The 13701-nt window shown below is 43.3% G+C and overlaps 3 protein-coding genes and 1 non-coding gene across 5 annotated transcripts in view; 1 reads left to right on the top strand and 3 right to left on the bottom strand.

Annotated features, from left to right (window-relative positions):
- Positions 1-7628, bottom strand: part of LOC128299663 (serine/threonine-protein phosphatase PP1-beta catalytic subunit) — a 30514-nt gene extending 22886 nt beyond the window's left edge. For both annotated transcript variants that reach the window (XM_053035684.1, XM_053035685.1), the window contains exons 1-2: positions 7511-7628; positions 5462-5919 (exon numbers count right to left, since the gene is read on the bottom strand). In XM_053035684.1, the coding sequence (XP_052891644.1) occupies positions 5462-5513 (52 nt within the window). In that variant the 5' untranslated portion in view covers positions 5514-5919; positions 7511-7628. The remainder of the gene's footprint in view (positions 1-5461; positions 5920-7510) is intronic.
- A 503-nt stretch (positions 7629-8131) lies between these two features.
- On the top strand, positions 8132-8776 carry LOC128309410 (uncharacterized). Its single transcript, XM_053045786.1, has 2 exons — positions 8132-8331; positions 8409-8776. The coding sequence occupies exons 1-2, from the start codon at positions 8200-8202 to the stop codon at positions 8610-8612; spliced, it is 336 nt and encodes a 111-aa protein (XP_052901746.1). The 5' UTR covers positions 8132-8199; the 3' UTR covers positions 8613-8776.
- Positions 8777-8804: 28 nt separating this feature from the next.
- LOC128309409 (protein suppressor of hairy wing) lies at positions 8805-12983 on the bottom strand. Its single transcript, XM_053045785.1, has 4 exons — positions 12369-12983; positions 11228-12287; positions 10999-11158; positions 8805-10124 (listed from the first exon to the last, which is right to left on the bottom strand). The coding sequence occupies exons 1-4, from the start codon at positions 12660-12662 to the stop codon at positions 9035-9037; spliced, it is 2604 nt and encodes an 867-aa protein (XP_052901745.1). The 5' UTR covers positions 12663-12983; the 3' UTR covers positions 8805-9034.
- A 625-nt stretch (positions 12984-13608) lies between these two features.
- Trnai-aau (transfer RNA isoleucine (anticodon AAU)) lies at positions 13609-13682 on the bottom strand. Its single transcript has one exon. It is a non-coding gene; the product is annotated as a tRNA-Ile (tRNA).
- Positions 13683-13701: the final 19 nt, after the last annotated feature.

Below are 13701 nucleotides of genomic sequence, written 5' to 3'. Positions count from 1 at the left end.
CGTTCCCCCATCGGTAATGACATGCAAAATAAGTAAAGCTGTTTCTATTAGACCACAACCAAACCACCGAAGCGGATGATTGCTCTTTGCCACGGTTCTATTCAATGAGTGCCGTTGTTTCCAGTATCTTTTTTTTACCACCTCTAGGCACATTATACCAGCTCCCCCATCCATGAGGGTGGCCAGTAACGCAGGTGGGTGTTACCATTTAGCGGTATCCAACCGTTCCGGGTGCTCCCCAAAATGGAGCAAAACGAGCGCAACCGTATCAAGCAGCAGTGGCAGCAAAACAAAAAAATACAATTCCTCGCGAAAAAAAAAACCAACCCCACCAAGAAACATCCCCCCGGTCGGGCGGAAGCGAACACAAGAAACAACACTGTTTCTGTACGGGTGATGCGCGGCTACCAAACAGAACCACGTGAAAACGGTACCCGTAGCGCGAAACATCCATCGGCAGAAGAAACAACAGCAGGAAATTATCATAGAATGGGTCGGAACCAACTACGGACCGAATAGGGGCTTACAGGTAGGGGATAGGATTGGGCGATGGAAGCAAAATCAGATCATCACCCATTAGGTAGCCGACTCCCCCCATGCTCATATACATCGGCAAGTGGTAAGATAATTTTACCGCACCACCTTCGCAATCCGACCAAAGGGTATATGTTTACCGTGCGTTTGTTTCTCTTCCACTTGGGTTGCGCTGAAACTTCATTCTTTCGCTCACTCGTTCTCGAAAAGATCACTCATGATCTATCTGTGCTTTTATGTGTGCAGTTCCCTGGCGTTCTCTTTTTGGTCTGCTTAGCTCACTGTTGCTTCCTGTTGTACGTCTGAATAACACAAAAAAAGCGAACACCCCCTCCGGATCTAACGGATTCGCGGGTGGATAGCGAAACATTCATCACCCTGCCAATGAATGATTCTTATTTGCTGTTTCTGGGTCTTTCTCTTTTGGGTTAGTTTTTTGCTCGAAAGTATCACAACAGTGCCATGACAAGATTTCATATTCAGTCAGAGTCTTTTAGTACCCCATTTAAGTAGGCTACCGATTGTTGGGCCAGTAACGATAGTTTAGGTTCAACGCGATCTTAACTGATCGGCTGATGAAAATACAGAACTGAGAGATGCCTAACGATAATCCAAACCATTGTGCTGCTAATTAAGCATTAGTTTTTCTCTTAATTTACATGGTACAGCTGCAATAGTTCATGTACGCCGGCATTATTTTGGATTTGGTACCAGATACCCGATATCTGATAGCAAATATTCAAATAGAAACGGAAATTTGTCGATCTTTTCATATGAAATTATCATTCATCATCATCAAAAATTGTGTATTTGAAGGATTGCCTGTCCCTGTACCTGTGTTAATGTATCTACAAAATTATACTCAACTCTTTGTATACTCAACACTCCACTCATGATATAGAATTTCAGGTTTGATGATACCAGTGGACTCATCCTTAAACCTTATTAGATCGCAATACAGTCGTTGCCGCTAAATTTTGTCTCGTAGCCCCCAATTACTGTCTTAAAATCACGTAGTTTTGTCGCCTACTGATAAATTAAATTAAATTAATAGTGAATAAAGTATATAATGTTATGAACCTATTTGAAAAACTTTGAGTTTTATCGGTAAATTTGCGGTACTGAAATAGGCTTGCAACTATTTGTTTTTCAATTTAGCAGATGAGAATCAATTTAAATTACAACTGAATTAATTTATGCTGAATAAAACATAACATCAACGTTTATTGTTTTTGATATTTTCTTAAACTAATTCCATCAAATATTCATTCAAGCTTCAAGGTAATCATTCAAGCTTCCATCCTCCCTGCGGAGTACTTCACAACTTGAGATTTGGTGATCACGAGACAACAGGTATCAACCGACTGTCAAAGATTGGTGACCGCCAAACAAACATTCATGCGTTAGAGACAAAATTTAGAGACAACGAGTGTATTTTGCAGCGTACAAAATTACTCATCTTTTTGCCTTTTGGATTTGCCTGACACCTCAGAATATAAATCGATAAAATCTTTTTGGCAATGACATATTCAATCTAACGAGGTTAAAAAGATAATTTAAGGCCCATAACTTCCGTTACGCTACAACAATGTATCCAGGCATATAAAAATTGACCATAGGTACTCAACCGTAAGTAGTGTCATTGTACGAGAAAGGTGTAATAAGATACAATAGTAAAAGCCAGTAGCAGCAGAATAACAGTACGACAAAGAATGGCTGTCAAATTACCCTTGACAGTGCTAATCATTGGACACATGGAAGGCAGACTTTGCAAATTTTCAAAACACAAGCACAAACATTGGCAATCGATCAAGAATCCATATCATATTCCTTCTAAAAACCGCTCTCCACCACCAACGGTCTAAACCTGATGGACGACCAACATAGAACCAAGAGAGGCAGCCGAAAATAACAAGTTCAAAAGTCGCAATATCGATTGGCGCGCGATAAAAATATGCCCCCAATCAATTGTAGTCAATAATAGAGCCCTTGGCATCGGGACTAAATCTAACACACATGCACAACATTAGCGCCCCCCCCCCCCCTTCCTCCCACCCCAAAAGTGTGCCCTTCGAAAAGCGCGAGCAAGGGGAGCAAACCAGCATATATGTTACGTTCACGGTCACAGCAAAAATACACGCTGCTCTCGCGCCATATCAAACACTCGAAGGCAATCGTGAGACAGTGAGAGCAATGGTTGGCTTATTTTTTTCCCTTCTTCCGATTTAGCAAAACAGAAGCAAAGCGGTGAACCATCCGATGGGGCTGACGGTGGGGGATTTTTGGGCGATTCCCAAACGGGACGATTCAATCGTGCATTGTTTATTGTTACATACGCCAAACACCCATACGTACTGTCGGGAGATAAATAAACACACCGAGAGCAAATAAACATGGCAGCTCAAAATATGGGTATGATAATAAAAGCGTAATGAAGTAAGCTTTTCCACCGAACACAGCAGGGATAAAGCGAAAAAGCCCATCGCTTTATAACACTGCCCAGTCAGTACATATTCGTCCGAGGGATCAGTAACGGATAATCTACGGCAATCCACACCCCAGCGCTGGGATTCGGGTCAACCGAAGGACACTCGTCGACTCGCCCAAGGACGAGGAGTCAGGTCCCCGTACCCTCGCTCACACGAAACGTGCGAACCATACAGACCGATATTGGGTACTTCCATCGATCGACTCCCGATAACGACAGACACACGTCGGTCCATCAATCGAAAAACCTAACGAGCATTTTAATTATTAATTTTGGTGTGGTATGGTAAGCGCACTGAACATACAAACGATGATGTGATAACACTGGGCAGTGCTAACATTGGCCGGTTTGCTTCGAAATGAATGCGTTTGAACCAGCGCACGAAAAAAAAGGTTACATTCTTTTATTTTTGACGCTGTCGACACGCAACGGTCAAGAAGGGGTTTATTAAATTTTCAAGTATTTGGGTGAATATCCCAATACGACGGGTTTACTGTGAATTTTTATATTTAATTAAACAGTTTATAAGAAAATATGATTATTTCATTTCATCATTTAACATTTCATGATCTTTTAATTATGGTGATCTATATAATAAGTTGTAAAAACAATTATATGCAGTTGAAACACTTAAGTGTTGCGATCAATCTCACTACAGACTTTAGCTAATACATGTAAGATATTATTATCAAAGGTGCAAGTTTTCGCTGTTGGTCAACATTTGACGCCAACAATTATTGACGTGCCCAAAATGTTTTAGACCTAGCTTTGACATATCTTAATCAAACCGCTTCATCTAATTAGTGGTGTTATTATTTCGTCATATGCTAATATTTATGCATATTTTATGCAAATATTTAGCATGTGGCTAAAAATCGAAATTCGAAGGATTTGTTGCTTTTATTCTTTAATTCAAAGAGCACAGCTTCTCTGAAGCGCAAAGGTAACGAACCCAACTGATGCGATTGCTACCACGTGGTCATGCTCGGCCTCACGTTGCCAAAATCCGCTATTAAGAAAGATTTGGACACCCTCAGACGGGGAATTCTACCCTACCATTTTGCCCGAATTCACCTGACATTGTGCCGACCCCCGATTATCACTCGTTTCGTTCGTGGACACATGGTCATCCGATCAACAGTTACGGTTTATGTTGGGAATAACAACTCAGTACGGTGCAATTACTTTCGAGTGAAAGAGTTTTATCATTAGGTTAACTCTTTAACTCACTCACTTTAGAATTATAATAAGCTTCTGGTCGGCGCACAAAAATAAAATAATTGCTAAGACGCAAATAAATAATTAAAACTTAACACTATGACATTCCAATTAGCTCACTCAATCGTTCTGATTCAATATGAACAGATGAAGCGATCAAAATCAACCTGATTCGTGGATAGCTTGTGCAAAGATTAACGATGGTTCCCTGACGGTAGTCGATTTCTATCCGAAAAGTCGTCGGGCAAAAGTTGTATTTAACGATGTGAATTACTTTCAATTATTGAATTCACTTCTTAATATGACGCATTCATTTGCATATTGAAATTGAGAGTTCTGTTTGACCCAGCCGGTAAGGCCACGTGGGACCGCGAAGACAACACACATGTGCAGAAAGGATGGCACAGAGCAATTGAAAACTCAAGCCTTAAATACCGAATTGATGGTTAAATTCATTTACTTTTTTTTAAAAGAAAAAAAGAAAAAGAACAAGGAGGAGTTTAAGTGAAATGTAAACGAAAGTTTAACTACCAGTGCGGAACACATTGAACTTACAATGAAATAATGAAGATTGCAAAAGTGTCAGACGAAAATAGGATAAAATCGCACGTAGAATGTGACAACCAAAGGAAGAAAAACAAATGAACACCAAAGAATTGGGGACATTGGGAAGGGAAATAAAAAGCGAAGAATTTTCCTCGAAGCTCAATGGCGACAAATGTTGAATGAAAAACGACCTTTTTCTATTTACATGAACACGAAAACGACCAACGGTGATGTGGAATATAATGGGAAGAAAGTGAAAAGTGAAGGGAACACACAAACGGCGTACATACACGCCACACATCAGCCACATACACACCCGAGTGGAACAACACTAGAAATGTGAAGGTTTGTTTTTTTTTAGTACAGCAGGGAAATGTCCGATCGAAAATGGAATTCCACGACGGGTTAAACTTTATCACCCAACACAGTGAGGGAAAGCCCCTTTTGCCGACCATCTTGCCGGGGGCACGTAGGAGGAATACTAGGGAAGATGGTGGTGGTGTATTGTGAAAAGAAACGAATGAAGTGTTGAGACATGACGAGGAGGGGCGAGTTTTTGGGGATGATGTACTACACCCTCCCTGCATCATAATTCTTCCGTGACTTATGTGTGAACTTTATGAAGCTTGAAAATGAGCTAGACAAGGCAACGCAAAGATTGCGTAATTTTTTTACCTTCTAGCAGCCGCTGGATCAGATTGTCCACGTCCAACGTGTAGTCGCCCATTGCAGCTATTGGTTCTTTACGACTGGATGGTTGGTAGTTGGCTGGTTTGTACGAACCCCGGCTCTGCTTTGTCCGGGAAACTGCTGCTACTTAGATCTCTCCGATGGGTTTGAAAAATCCCACCGTTGTGGTCTGCTGCTTTTTCTAACTACACTGTAGGTAAGAATCCCTCAGCGGGCTGGGATGGGATAAATTTGGACTGCTCGTCCCTGGGTACTGAGTTCGAATCAACGAATGTTTAACACTGAAAACAAACCCGGCAAATCGGCTACTATGATGAATGTAGTACAGCACAACACTTGCCAGCCGGACGTGCGCACTATCTCATGTCCTGTCAAACTGCACTGGACACTTGTTTTTTTTTTTCTTTATCAGTTGATGTTGCCGCTGCTGTTTTTGCTTTTTCCTGCGTGGTGAAAATGTATGATTTTTTGTTACCCTTAGACTAATATGAATTGCACCTTTCGGTTAAGTTTCCAATAGATTTAAGCAAATACGGCCCGTTCCTTAAGAATCAGAAAAAAAAACCTCACACACCAAAACGTATACAAGCGCACGGTGCCAGGAATAGGCGCCGGTGACGAATTTAGCAAGCGGCGTTAAACACGAACAACAGTCGGCACTGTAACACAGGGGTGTTTTATTAATAAAAAAGCAACGCGGGCGAGTTGCTTGGATACAGCGACGATAATTACTGCATTCGCACCAGCTTGTTCCCACTTAATATCAACCTCACGGCTAGGGATTTCGCTTCCGATGGAGTTCAAAGTTGTACACAAAAAAACATACAACAAATACCTGCCAGCAAAAGTTTAAGCAGTTAAACCCTTTGGAATGTGATATAACTTAGGTAGAATAAAATTATGTTGACATGCATAAACACACGTAATAAAATATAAACATAGGTAAAATAACATTTGGAACATTAATTCCGCACACAACGCGTAGGAGGTGGTTTCATCTTTAGCACAAGCCGGAAATAATTCTTCCTCTGCCGAGATGTCCGCCGTCATTATTATTTCTTCTATTTACGAAACGCACGCGCGCACCTGGTTTTACTCACGCGCACGGCTTCCCGCTTCTTTTTGCTGTGTGATTAAAACCCTTGCTCAATTTTATGAACACCGCCTCACTAACACACACTACCACTACGTTTGCAGGTGAAGTCAACACCGACACGATGCAGTCCAATGGTGGGAAATGTGCATTGTATGGTAAAGACGTTCCCCAACGTCGAGTTTTGTTCACATCCATATACCTTCTCACACGAGCGCACACACAATCATTCTTGGTTCTCTTCGCACATGCCAGTACAATATTCACACCCGAAAATGGAACGATTAACGCATACTTGGATACGGTAACACGATAGCGCCACACACACGCACTCAACACACACCGTCCATCTGCACTCTTCAACTACAAACAAACTTGCGTGTGTACACAGAAAAAAATACACACACGGTTGAGCAGAGTATTATTTTTGGACAACGGTCCCACCGTACCCGCAAGGGAGAGAAAATTCTTCATTTGCCGTATGTTGCACACACACGCACACTTTCCGGACTTTAAATCAACCGTGAAGAATATAGAACAATCTATCTACCACAAAAAACTATCTTACCACACTAAACTGCAACCAATAAAAACGAATGCGACGATCCCGTCTTTTCCTGTTTCTGGAGCCTATTTCACACACTTTCCACACAACCAAAGGCGATTCATTGAACCGAAAACTACTACGAAGCTAAAAAAAAGGCACTCATAAAAAAGGTAGGAACTGTCTTTTCTAGCTAGGATCTTCACTGCGTAGGACCGGATTTTAATCCATTGACGACACTGGGAGACAAAATTAGATCACAGCTACAAATTGGAGCAATCTTTGCTGTTGTTGTTGGAGTGAACAGTGGAGCAGTAACACTTTTGCACACGTTTCCCTTGTTACGCTTACACTTCCCACAACACCACAACGGCACCGATGGAGACGGATTTAATACCTTTCGTAGGATAAAGCAGTATTCCGGCACCGCGTGCACGAAAAACCCAACTCGTTCCGGCAGCGAATCACTTGACTGTGAACTTTCCACACGTAGTGCACAGTTTTCTACCTTGCTTGGGCGGTGGGAAAATACACTACACAGTGCACACACCTTTTTACGTACTTGCGATGTGTGTGTGTGTACGCGGCTGAGTGTGAGTTTTAATCAAATGGGAATGAAAAATGGATATTTCATCACGAACACACATTGACAGGCTGTTAATGTTTTGACCATATTGTACGGCCACACTGTTCATTATGGTCGATTCGATCAGAATATTTGCCCATAGTTTGTATGACTGCAATGAGCGAGATGGAAGACAATCGTTGAAACAGCTGGAAAGGCCTTTTCGCTATTCGAAAATAATGGTTATAGAAATGTTTTGATTTCTGTAGCAACATGTTGCTGGTCTATATTTATTCAAATGGTTACACATTTTTATTTACTTTCGGTAAAATATTCAAAATCTTTCTCTAAACAAACATCGATAAACGGAATCGGTGTACAAACTTCAGCACAGGGTGACAGCCCATTGACAGCAAAGGGTGACAAACGAAAACATACAAACGTTCCGAAACAACAACAAATCAGTACAGCTTCGACGTAATTCTCCACCAAATTAAAACAACTTGTTTTAGTTACACAGGATGGCCGATTTCGACTGGAACGATCATCACCGGCAGCAGGTTCTACAGGGCCGACAAATATTAGAACGAACGTCCGCCAGTCTGGCCCGTTCGAATCAGATTGCCATCGAGACGGAACATACGGGTCATGAAGTGAGTAGCCCTTTCATTACATCGCTGGTCACTTACGGTTTAGCTCGAGCATATAATGCCATGCTCCTTTCTTTTAGGTAATTAATGAACTTGAAGTGCAGCGTGAATCTCTGCTACGCAGCCAACGTCGTCTGGAGAGCGCCAATGACGATCTTAGCAAATCCGGTGCCATCATCCGTGCGATGAAGCGTAATGTGCTGTACAATAAGCTCATCTTGATCATGATCATCGTAATGGAGGTGGTAATACTCGCAGGCATGCTTGCGTTGAAGTTCATGTAACGAAGCAAATATACCGCAACCGAATGCCAAAGCTTAATAGAAATGGTTTCTTTTCCCGCTGGCTAATCAAATTGAATAAATTCCTGTCAAATCTGTGATTTATACACCGTTTTCGAAACATTCAAACAAACGTTCTCTTTTGCCTGTGGAATTAGCTCAGTTCATGTTTATTGTATACTCTTATCAATATAATCGTGCATAATAAAAAAAAAACATTGTTAAATCTTTAAATGGTTAATCAAAGAATACTCTAACCTTACTGCTTAATAAGGTCTTTAGAAGGCCACAAATTGCCGTTATTGTGTGTGGAGTCAGCCTAACTTCATCCCATTGCACCACGGATTCCTCGAGAAAACAACAAATCGAGGTTTTTTTGAGAAGAGCCACCTCAAAAAATCAATAATCTAGCCAATATTGCCGGATTATTTATTTTTTAACACGTGCATGATAACTTCATCAACCGTGTGGTTGTTCAATAAGGATCGTATATCGTCATCGTCCATCGTGACGGAAAACAGAATTTTTGTGTTCTCGCGCATACGCGTCGTATGATCACCGACCTCTTCTCCCTTTGCCGGCTGATGACCGCAGCCCATAATAACGCGCCCGAGCACCTCCTCTACCGGTGCATTCGGCCAGCCGAAACTGCGCAACATCTCGTCCCCCATCAACATCTGCAGCAGTTCGGAAATTTTGCGCTCCAACATATCGTCGCTCAGGAAGATCGGTATAGTGTCGTCATCCGTGCGGGCACGCTTCGAACCGATCGTTTTCGGTTCACGTTTGCGCTTCACTTTCATTTCATCCATCATCTTCGTTTTAGCTTCTTTCGGGCGAGTTGTTGCTGTCGGTACTGTGTCCGGCTTTGCTTGTTTGACGGGTTCCTCTTTCGTGCGGGGAATCTCTTTTGTAACCTTTGCGACCGTTTTTGGTGGTGATTCCTTTGGCGAACGCATCGGTGCACTTTCCGACTTTAGTTTCAACGTTCCACTGCTGCTGCCGGTTGGTTTTGTGGAGCTTGCAACGTTCTTCTTGGGTGATTTGTCCTCATGTGCCATTTTATCGGCCTTCTTTGTAACGACCGGTTCCGCCTGTTTTGGCCGAGCAGTGACAGTCGCCGTTGATTTGGATTTGTCGAGGGAATCTTTTTCCTTTTTAACAATCGCGACGCTTGGCTGTATCGGGGCAACATTTGACTGGTCGATAAACTCGACTATACCGCTCTCGCCCAAAACTACACCCGTATCATCCACGATTGGTATCAGTTCATACGGGACCGATGTGGTTGGTGGCATGCTTGCGGTGCTTGCCGGGATTTCTACCACTTCGAACATTTCTACCGTTTGGTTGGTGGTATAGCCGTCCTCTTTCGTGGGGCCTTCCTCCATCGTGGTGATCTGGTAGACGGCTCCGTCTATTTCCACCGTTGCTTCCTTTTCTGCTTCCCGCTTTGCCATCAGCTGTTCCATCTTCTCTTTCTCCGTATCGTCGATTATTTTTTCCAAATAATCACTGTTTGTGAAGAACGTTAAGAAATGCAGTAATTATTTATTACATGGTCAGCACTAAACTAATAATTGAATAACAGAGAATGCTCCTAATTAAATTTTAAAAAATAATTCTTTTAAGTTAAACAATTCTCTGGAATATCTAACCTCATCGTAAACTTTACCGGAAGTTCATGAGACACTCCATTCCATAATAACAGGCCAAATAGCGAAATAGTGTCATTCTCGCTGAACTTAATACGTGGTAATCTCGAAATTATGTTCCTCAAAGTAATGGACATCATAATTCAAAAAAGCTTGTTTTCAATTTGAACACTGCATGATTCAAAAACTTATCGTATTTCCTTTTGTCAACCCAAATACGAAATCCTGGGTAAGGAAAAGGAATATTAATTTTATACTAGTGTAACGAACACGTAACAGCACGGTAAACGAAATTGTATAAGCGAAATTTTGAGTTTTATGTTCAAGGTAAGTAAGGATTAGATTTTAGGAAATAAATTAATCGATGATTAATCTATGATCTCCGGCGGTTAACAGGTTATGCTGCATATGTACTTAGCCACTTCTTTATCGGCACAACAACCTCTAGAGGTCTAGGCCTGCCATTTCTGGTTTTCTGTGACCTTATTTTGCCGTAGCTGTATATTCAGTCCAGCGTACGGGGTATTGGTCCGGATGGCATTTTGGTAAGGTCCGTTCGTGAAGACCATCATGAAACCGGGCCGCCCTGTTCTTAGATAGCTGTACAAAAAGTCCCTAATATTTTCCAGAATTTAATTCCCTTGGCAGTTATTGTTTTTAAATTACACAACAAGTATTAGTTTAATCGCAAAGGAAGCGATTTAAGTATTTGCTAATTAAACCGAATCTCTTACCGGTGTCTTGTGCGCATATGTCGCATCAAGCAGTCCGCCCTCTTGAATGTTCCCGAGCAAACTTTGCATTGCACCGGATTTTCTTCCGTGTGCGTCCGCTGGTGCAACACGATAGCGTTTTTGGTCGTGAAAAATTTTCGACACACCAAACATTCGTATGCTGAAATGGTAGAAGAAACATAATAAATCATCACTCCAAGCAATGATCATAAACAAAAAGTCAACTCACGTTTCACGTCCAAATGGATTAGCTCGTGGCGTGTCAGATCATCCTTACGCAAGAACGTTTTTGGACATTTGTCACACTCGAACGGTTGCTCTCCCTTGTGCATGAACTTGATGTGCTCGTTTAGTCGGGCCTTCCGGCTAAAAGTTTCGTCACACTCGCTGCACTCGAACGCATTGCCGCCACTGTGGTTGAGCATGTGCGCCCGTAGCTGCGTGGCCTGGATGAAGCGTTTACCGCAATCCTGACACTCGTGCGGTTTCTCGCCGGTGTGCGTTTTCCGGTGCCGGTTAAGCGTTTCACGCGCAGCAAACGTTGCCGTACACTCGTCACAACGGTACGGCCGTTCGCCGGTGTGCTTGCGCCGATGCTTTCGTAGCGCACCCGTGGACGGAAACGACATCGGGCACAGATCGCACGGAAATGGTTTCTCGCCCGTGTGCGTACGAATGTGAATGTTTAGCAGTGATGACCCGTAGAACGACTTCGAACAGTACGGACACTGGTAATCACGTTTACGCGCTCCCTGGCCCATATGCGAACGCAAATGTTCGCGCAGATTGTCAATGCGTGTAAATTGCTTGCCACAAACCTCACACGGTAAGACTTCCACCTCCTTCGGGACCATACCACACTTGGTGTGCTTCTCGTGCCGGTCCAGATGGTAACGGCGGGTGAAATCCTTCCCACACGCCATACATGCGTACGGCTTGCCCTCGTCGTGGGTCTTCAGATGCTCGTCCAAAATTGTCTGTGTGCTGCACTTTGCGTTGCAGTAGCAGCATGGAAACGCGTCCGACTCCGAATGGATCGAGCTCAGGTGTCGCTCCATGTACTCGTACGCCTTGAACGATTTGGGACAGAATTTGCACCGGATGTGACCAACGTGCGCCGTGCTGACATCTTCACCACAGCAATAGCACGGATTATCTGGATTCGGATTGCAGTACTTGTGAAACTCTTCGCCTGGGTTCGCATGTTTGGCCGCTATGCGCTCCTTCAAGATAACGTCTTGCACCTCATCCACCACGCCCGGACACTTGTACTTGTGTGCTTTTTGTTCCTGGAAAGAAATTGTAACAATTTAGTTCGGTTCACGTAATCCCCCACAAGATCGCACGCATCTTTAGCTTCTGTTGCTTACCGACGTTGTTTTGAAAATCTTTTTACACTTCCCACAGTACTTGCTGCGCTTCATGTCCAGTATCAGTCGGCCATCGGCAGTTTCCAGCAAATCCGGATCCGAGTCCGGATTGTCCGAAAGATCCTCGTAATCTTCGTCATCATCCCGATCATCTTCCGATGTGCTTCCGTAGTCCGTGTTCTTATTAACCGGTACCAGATCAATCTCGTCGTTACCGTTCACCTGAACGTTGACCAACAGTTCTTCCTTCTTCGTCCCACTCGTACGGACTCCGGCAGACTTTTGACCGACCATTTCCGGATTTCCGGTTTCTGCAAGAAACGTCACTGCCCTCGACGATGCAAGCGAACTGCTGCTCCGTAAATTAGATTTCACTTGCTCGTGCCACTTCAACGCACAACACGGTAAACACTTTGGGGCAGATCGACGATCATTTATGCGCAAGCTTGTTCTAGTCACGACACGGGATTGCGCCTACAGCCAAACCAATCGCACGCACAAAAGTAGTGCACAGTGTAGGAATGCTGAAAAGACTGGTACAACAGTGCTTACAGCACAACAACAAACCCAAGCCCTGGAATGCTCATCATCCAAATGTCAAACTGCACACGTAAAGATGCTTGCGCACCGTAGCACGAAAAAGGTTAAGCCACGGTAAGATAAACGCACCACGCACCTCCTAATTCACTTTCATTGCTTACCCTTGGCCAAAGGAATCACTAGCACACCTTTTTACCACCGCTTTTCATCTTCTGCAAGCAAATTTCCAGGAAAATTGGGCGAGTTTTCACTAGGTCGACTTCTTAATTGTTCCAATGTCTAGCGCGATTTGACATTACGACTTCAATGACGCAGACACGTCAGCAGCGTTGCAGTTCAACAGGCGTTTTGGTGTACATGTGTAGTGGTATATTAGGCGCAGAAAATTCATCTATTTGTTCAGCAGGGCTATATTACCGTGCATCTACACTGATCAGTCGTTTCAGGTACGACTGCCAACGTACCTATAGGTCTGGTATGCTACGGGGTACGTTGCCAGTTACCCATGATTTGTGGAAGACAAAAATGCAGGGTTCTCAGGCTAACGTACATGGGATGACCGCGATGTATTTTGTCAAGTGGGCCATCACTACGCATACTATCGAACTCATGGACACGTTTGCTTGTGTAAGTAAGATGAAGTGAGATCTTGCCCTGCTGCAAAATTGCACAGCAAGGAAACAAAAAAAGAGCACTTCAATGGCTCCAGAGAGGATCGAACTCACGACCTTCGCGTTATTAGCACGACGCTCTAACCAGCTGAGCTATGGAGCCAGATGCCAGAGAGCGCTTA

The sequence above is a fragment of the Anopheles moucheti genome, chromosome 2 (genome assembly GCF_943734755.1).
Source record: "Anopheles moucheti chromosome 2, idAnoMoucSN_F20_07, whole genome shotgun sequence".
NCBI lineage: Eukaryota > Metazoa > Arthropoda > Insecta > Diptera > Culicidae > Anopheles > Anopheles moucheti.
Note: the sequence above shows the minus strand (reverse complement) of the source record. Positions and strands in the feature narration are given on the sequence as shown.

Excerpts from the sequence above, each read along its gene's own strand:
- LOC128309410 (XM_053045786.1), top strand. The coding sequence starts at position 8,200 with ATGGCCGATTTCGACTGGAACGATCATCACCGGCAGCAGGTTCTACAG. Across the intron at positions 8,332-8,408 it reads CGGAACATACGGGTCATGAA|GTAATTAATGAACTTGAAGT; the intron begins GTGAGTAGCCCT and ends CCTTTCTTTTAG.
- LOC128309409 (XM_053045785.1), bottom strand. The coding sequence starts at position 12,662 with ATGGTCGGTCAAAAGTCTGCCGGAGTCCGTACGAGTGGGACGAAGAAG. Across the intron at positions 12,288-12,368 it reads AGATTTTCAAAACAACGTCG|GAACAAAAAGCACACAAGTA; the intron begins GTAAGCAACAGA and ends ATTTCTTTCCAG. Across the intron at positions 11,159-11,227 it reads AATCCATTTGGACGTGAAAC|CATACGAATGTTTGGTGTGT; the intron begins GTGAGTTGACTT and ends CTACCATTTCAG.